This window comes from Crocodylus siamensis, chromosome 4 (assembly GCF_052110815.1).
Source record: "Crocodylus siamensis isolate JL-2025a chromosome 4, ASM5211081v1, whole genome shotgun sequence".
In the NCBI taxonomy this organism is placed as follows: Eukaryota; Metazoa; Chordata; order Crocodylia; family Crocodylidae; genus Crocodylus; species Crocodylus siamensis.
Window position 1 is genome coordinate 161,890,833 of NC_143398.1, and position 7,380 is coordinate 161,898,212.

The 7,380-nt window shown below is 38.2% G+C and overlaps 1 protein-coding gene across 1 annotated transcript; it reads left to right on the top strand.

Annotated features, from left to right (window-relative positions):
- Positions 1-759: 759 nt before the first annotated feature.
- Positions 760-3,552, top strand: LOC149867041 (homeobox protein XHOX-3-like). Its single transcript, XM_090041214.1, has 3 exons — positions 760-965; positions 1,830-2,062; positions 2,472-3,552. The coding sequence occupies exons 1-3, from the start codon at positions 800-802 to the stop codon at positions 2,826-2,828; spliced, it is 756 nt and encodes a 251-aa protein (XP_089897340.1). The 5' UTR covers positions 760-799; the 3' UTR covers positions 2,829-3,552.
- Positions 3,553-7,380: the final 3,828 nt, after the last annotated feature.

Genomic DNA, 7,380 nt, shown 5'->3' on the forward strand with positions numbered 1-7,380 from the left:
CAACTGCAACTTCATTTTGCCATATGGACATACTCTGAATGAACCCACGCAGAAATGTGCACCAGTTTACCGCTCTTTATTTAAAAAAACAACCCAAATTAACCAATGCACATGTAGATGAGGCCTAAATTCCATTTTGTACCGGTGCAGACTGGCATCATCAGTGGCTTGTGTGGGGTTACAACAGTGCAAATTTGCTTAGTCTAGACAAGAAGCCCTCAGAGCTGCTGGTTGATGGTACTGCTGCATATAAACATTATTACTCATGATCACTCTATTTTCCCCAGCTCACTTACTGAGACAATCCATCAGCCAGAAGATATTCCAAAAAATGTGCATACAAATAAATGCCACTGAAACCTGCAGACACAAAAAATATGATGGAGTTAAAAATAACAATAAAACTGCTACAGAGAATAAATGACTAGAACTAGGCAATAGTCATATGTAGCAAGACTTAAAAGCCTTCAAGGCAGAGACGTTTATAGGAATTGCTTCCAAGATACACACATCAAAGAGAGCAGAACAATGGAGGTTTGTTTTATCTCAGCAGGGAGCTGCTTTATACAAGAGAAATTAAGGAGGTGCATCTGATTTTCAATACAATGGGAGATCTGGGCTATCTTAGCAGTTCACACCTCCTCAGCCCCCCCGAGCCCAGGTGGCGCCAGGGGAGGGACAGAAACCTCTTTGGGCTTTAAAAAGGGTAGGAGCAGCCCCCCTCCCCTTCTTATTCTAAAACCTTTCTCCAGGAAAATGGTCTCATCAACCCCATTTCATCACCAGATTTCTCTGTTCTATGCATTTCTTTTCTGGTTTTGATTTTGTAGGCAATACACACTGGAAGCAGCATCAAATACTTCAGGCAAATTGTTGGAAGGGCAGATCGCTTAAAAGGAAGTCACAACACACATTCCACTCTGGGACCCACAGCTGGGAAGTAATCAGGATTGTCTCCCACATGCGTAAGTATGGAGAGTCTAAGATACTCTTTTGTTTCTAGATGCAATGAAGCAACTGAACCTCTGCTTGCCCTTAGCTGAAGGGCAGTGTCAAAACTTCATTTTCTTTTTGATTAACCCTCAGATCAAGTAATTTAAAGGAAAGGGAAGTGCTTCTGCCGAGTGACACTAATTTCAGTCTGATTCATTTTACAGTGTTGTAAAAACAATTATGTGCCTGGCACCCTCCAGAACATTAAACACTGTTCAATAACCATCAGATGTAGTGAGATGAAACTGATACAGCTTGTTAGAGCATAAACTTATTGAAAATGTGCTTTGTAGCCAGACAAGTTGATGGTGCCTTATTTTTTTATTTTTTTTGTAATGTAAGCTTAGGCAATTCTCCCCAAGTTAAATAAAAAGGTATAGTTATTATAGATGCTTAAGGTCAAGTTTTCCTTTTCATTAAAGAGAGTCATTCTGATACAGGCATTTAAATGAAGTTGCTAGATTTTCAAAGGTACTTGGAGATTACAGGGGCACATTTCAGAGACTATGATAGGGCCAAACTTTCATATGAGTGCTGGGACAGATTTTGAAGTACTTGGTAATTCCAGGAGCCAGATCATCAGAGGGGTTAGCTTCCATTTAGATTTAATTTTTCCCATGTTTTATTTCTATCATGGCCTTTTCTCCCCGGTAGAACTGGGCACCCATTCTACTGCCAATGTGCTGAACTCTTGACATTTGGGTTCTTTGAAAATATTAGGTGCTGTTTGCTCGGCACTTTTATAAAGAGGACAGATTTTTAGATGCCTAAATGGGAGTGCTGATTCAAGTCACTCTTGTGTGTTTCCTCAGTGTCTCTCTGATGTATCTCTTCAGCAACCCAGGATAACAGTGACCCAGGGAGTGATGTCAAACTGGGGAAGAAGAGTTTGGTTCAGAAGCTGCCTCTTTCAACTGCAGTGGGTGACCATATTCGCCGACATAGGACCACTTTTAGCCAGGAGCAACTGGCAATTCTAGAGCAGCAGTACTCCAAAGAAAGCTACTTATCCAGAGCCAGGAGGTATGAATTGGCCAGTGCTCTGAATCTACCTGAAAGCACCATCAAGGTAAACTATCATTTTGGAGACTAGTCAGACTAAGACCCCAGAATGTAAAGGCTTTGCTCATGAAACAATATAAACTGAAGTGTCTTCTAAGTGACATCCTTGCTTATTAAATTCCATGACAAACATTTTGGAGTAGGACATAAACCAAGTCAGGAGTTGACCCAAGTAGGTACCTAATACTGAAGAAATCTGGGCTCTGTTCTGCACGCTGAGTCTCAGCTTTGCCAGCCACAATTTTATTGTTAGTCCACCTCTGTACCTCAGTTTCCCCATCTGAAAACAAAATCCACATCAACCCTCCCCTCTACCTTCTGCTTTGGTAGGGTTGCAAGGCCTGAGCTACTAATGTTTATATGGTGCTTTGATGGCAGGTGCTATGGAAGTACACAGAATTATTGTTTCTTTACAGGTGTGGTTCCAGAACCGACGGATGAAGGATAAACGGAAGAGATACTGTCTGCCTTGGCTTCCTCCTCTAGATCCTATCTTACACAGGTCCATGAGCCAGACCTCCTGTATACCTTACCCTCTACCGTCTCAGCTCTCTACTTCTAAGTACTTAGGCACCTTCCTAACATTTCTGAGGCCTATGGATAACTTATCATTTCTCCCTCCATCTTTCCTGATACCAAATTTCCTTCCCACTCTCCAATATCCCTCTCTCTATCAGTTCCCAGGAGTTTGCCCCACAACCTGTCATTGCACTGAGAGTAAAGATCTTGGAAAAAAACAAGACAGCAACTCAGCCCTTTATGGATCCAAATGAATCTCAACTCTAGCTTGCTGTCCTTAAAATAGGGTTAGAGGCTTCCTGTAGAAGTGGTTTCCACACATTGATATTTTATTAGAACTATTTTAAATAGGAGCTAGAACAGACTCAGGGCAGCACAATGACTTTGAATTAGTCAGCAACCATCTGTATATATGAAAGGTTTTAGGTATATTCTGTAGTGGAATGTTTTTCCTTGAAACTCAGACATATTTGTCTCACAACAAGGCTAAACAGAGGTAACACCAACTGATTTAAAATCAGATTGATGGCATAGACCAAATTCATCCTTGATGCAACATTGCTGAGGTCAGTGAAATTATAGCACCACAGACAAATTCAGCTCTATCAGACTTAACTCTAACATAAAACTAGGTAATGTAAAAAAATAAATAAAAGATCAAACCAAAAAGTGGTGGTGGGGCATTTATTTCCCATGTGCTTCAAATCGTGTAATTAAGTGGGACAGAACTGATACTGGCAGAGAAAAGATCTCCAACAATGTAACAGGAATTAAGTCCAATAAAGAAAGCTATGAATGACAAGGGAGGTCTTTAAAGTTTCAAATTGGAGTTAGGAGTTGAATTCCTATTGGTATTTTTTTTAAACTTTTTTTTAAAAGGTGTGTTGTTTGCTATAGTGAATCAACACAGCATAGGTAGTGCAATATTCAGAAGGCTGAAGTGATCTGATGCAATAAGGGGCCAGTTAACTTTGTATATGAAACATGGATAATGTAATCTTTCTTTTTTGCATTAAATAAGCTACAGGTTAATTTGAAAAACATGGAAGTTTCATTCCTTTGTGATCAACTTTTATGTTAGTGATGAATGCAATTCATTTATTTGTGAGAGTGTAAGAGGGTTTAGTGGTAAAGGTTTCAGACTAAGAGATCCTTTAGGAAGACAGCTTCTTTACGTGAGCTGCTGAAAAACATTCTCTATTGAAAAGCTACCTCTTCCTTGCCTCAGAGGTTTTGCCTATGTGCACATCAAGAAACACTAAGAACAAAGACTTAAGGACATGACAAGGTATGTATGAGTCCTAGGTGGTTCAGCCCAACATGCTGCTGAGCTTTCTGTCCCCAGTCCTGCAGATGTACTTCAGATCATATATACATTTAAGAGTATACTTACTTAAGTGGGTGTTTTGCTGGATTAAAACCAGGGCCTGAAAATTTGCTGGAGTATACCCTTATCCCAAATCTTTCATGGTTTAATGCTCTGAAAGCTATTTCCCTCCTTAACACTTATTCTTTTATCAGACACTTATCTTGCAGAGGCCTTACAAAAATGATATGAGGATAATTCAAGGGATGGGGAAGAGGAGAGCTGCTCTTTTCAATAGGAGCAGAATTGAAGGCAGGCAGGCATGATTAGGCTGACCATTTATTAAATGGACCAGAGAGGCCTGAATAAGACTACTAATCTTGGTTCTAAAGACCAAATGAGAGGTGGTGCTTCATATGTCCACTGAAACAGCAGATGAAAAAAATAGATATACAGTAAGCTATCCTTTAACTATTATAGATGGAAGACAAAGGGCTTAAGGCAGTATTCATGGAGCAGGTGCTAATTACAAGCATTCTCTGTTTGCCATGCAGCTGCAGACTTTCCTTTTAAAATAAAAATGCTTCATTTTATACTATATGTGTGTGTAATGCTGTGCATTCATAAAATGCATCTATTATTTCAATTTATGAAGTTTTCCTTCAGCCTCCACTAACTAGTCAACAGAAGGACTAGTATATAACTACGAGCATTCCCTGTATTTATTTTATCTAAGTAATGGCAATGAATAACTTTGATAGGATTTTTCAAGTGTATTTTAATCTCTGATCGTTTAAAGAAAGTATTTGCAAAATGTAATTATTACTTGGTTTCAGAGTTACTTATCAGAGTATTCTGACTGTACTCAAAACATGATCACATCCAATTTATCAAGCTGTGGTTAGAAATGTGCCATCTTCATCTCTAAAACACCCCTACTGAAAGCCTGCAGCTAAAGATATTTATCCTATTGATGATTATGATGATGACCACTGCTGGTTGAGTATCTGAGAGAAATTCACACAATTGATTTGCTGACTAATGGGGGAAATTGCCCCAGTCAATCAAATATTATTCAATCAGCTTTCTAAAATGATTTGATAGACCAAATTATGTACTAATAGTGTAAAGGTTAAGCTTTTGTAAACAAACAAAAAAGATCCCCAACATGAAAACAAACAAAAAACCCCCTCACTTTATTTGCAAATGAGAGAATCATCTTAATTAATAATAAATGTTACCAAAAACTCATAACATTCGCACTGGACTGCAGTTCTATTATTGTTAGCAGAGAAAATTTGTAGTCTCTAGATCACAGCCTCGCAAAGAAATGGGATTTTTAGAAACCTTATTTATAAAAAACATTTATTTGTACATTTCAAGCCCATACATAGCCTCTAAATGACATGCAATCTTCAACAGGTTTTTAAATTTTTTTTCAAAAGTCCCTTTAACATGAAATTAGATATTATTCTGCCCCACTTGGTGTAACACATTCTTAGAAGTTCACAAAAATTTGAGCCATTCCCAGAGGAAATGGCCCCCATATGTATCATTGGTGCCTCTGAGGAAGAGATTGCTTTGAAGTGATGCTGCCTCAGCAACAGCTCAACCAACCTTTACCACAGAAAAATGGTTTGCAAGTCCAAAGAAACTGGCTGTTGCAACAGTCATAGTTCACAAGGCCCTTCCTACAGTATCTTTTTTTTTTTTACAAGCATCTCAACCTGGATCACACCTTGAATGTGTGTGATGGAACAGTGGCAGCTGGGGGATTAGAAATTAAAATAATTTGTCCTCCTTTGAGCCATCTCTGCACATTCCCAAGTGTAAGACCAGTAACCTTTAGAAAGATTAAAAGAGAATGAAATGATTTCTCTTGGAGCAGTCCAGGTATGTCAACACATTCATTAATGCACCTTAATTATGGCACATTAAGTTTAGTACTTGGATAACTGCATACTAAATCAATGCACAGTAGTGCTGGTGCATGGTTTTTTGTTTTTTTTACAGATGCTAACTGCACAGTAGCTTAATACAACGCAATAGCGTATTTGCACAGGTTTTGCCTGGCACACTACTATGCTGTGTTATTAGGCTGCTGCACAGTTAGTGTCTTGTATAGACACCTTCTACCTCCTACTGTTAAAGATCCCAGACCATAAAGAGAACACCAGTATAAAACAGCCTCTTATAACATCCAACATTATAAGTCCATACTTATTAATAAGAAAATTAGCTACTAAAACAAAATGCACTACTTTGTCATACTAACTGAAATTCCAAGAGGTGAAATGACTAAATCAAGTAACCAACCACACAATCTTGTTGCTAAAATTACTGACCTTCCTCACCTCTTAATGATGCCCAGTTGTTCTGTCATATCTGCATCATAAAGCACTTTGCACATCTTCAAACATTGTACAATAATAAATAGGCGTTACCATCTTGATCTCATTTCCTCAAGCTAGTTTTGTCTATCCTGAAGAATCTTTATTTTATTTATATTTCTATTCCTACTGATCTCAGAACATCTTTAACAGAGATGTGTGTTCCTTATCAGCAGTACTTCCATTTCCTATCCTGTTCCTACCCACATTTTTAGGTCCACTAAGCCACTCCATTCACTCTGCATTGCAGCTTTCAGCATTATTGTCAATGTAGCCATTCTTGTTAACTTTATTTTAATATATATATATTTTGTTAAAGCATCAAAAAACAAATCTAAATGTTCACAAATTAAGCCCAACACAGAAATAGCCTTTTTCCATGAGGTATCTTCCCTCAGACACTTGAGGCATCATTGCCACTGATCAGGTGGAAACTGGGCCCACTCTCAATTGTGAGAGCGGCTGAACATTTTCTAATATAAGTACACAATGTGTGGCTCCCAACAGAGAAGTATAAAATATAAGCACTTCAAAATCCAGAGATGTGTAGCATCACATTAGGATAATTTTGTTTCAGCCTTTCTTTGCTTCTGGCCCTTCTACACTCGTATCTTCCTACCCTTTGTATCACTGTTAAACTCTTGTTAAGACCCATGACTATATGTTCATTCCACATCAGCTAAAATGAACTTGTCATATACATGGTGGGGTTTAGATTTCCAAAATGCAATGCAAAGATTCATCTGTGTAGTTCAATCTGGTATTAAAAAGTGTAGTACAACTGAAATACAATGCAGGTAATTTCTCTCTCAATGGATAACATTCAGCTAACTAAATCAGACACCACACTGTCATTCTTATAAACTGAACAAAATAAGAGTTGGTTGTAATCAGGCACAGCCATACAGATATACATCAGGGGCCAGGAAAAGAGTTTCATGTCTGAACATCTATGAACTCCTGACTTTTTTTTTTAAGGCAACTATCATTGCTCACCCACTGATTGATAATTTTGTGTTATAGAAGCTGTTTACTGGAAACAATCCCCAATGAGTATATTTAAAAAGAAGCAACAAAATGGTTCTGTCAGTTCATGATGAATAGCTCTGT

Bases quoted from the DNA above. Each gene is read 5' to 3' on its own strand.
- LOC149867041 (XM_090041214.1), top strand. From the start codon at position 800: ATGCATTTCTTTTCTGGTTTTGATTTTGTAGGCAATACACACTGGAAG. The intron at 966-1,829 runs GTAAGTATGGAG...GTATCTCTTCAG, and splicing joins CAGGATTGTCTCCCACATGC to CAACCCAGGATAACAGTGAC. The intron at 2,063-2,471 runs GTAAACTATCAT...GTTTCTTTACAG, and splicing joins TACCTGAAAGCACCATCAAG to GTGTGGTTCCAGAACCGACG.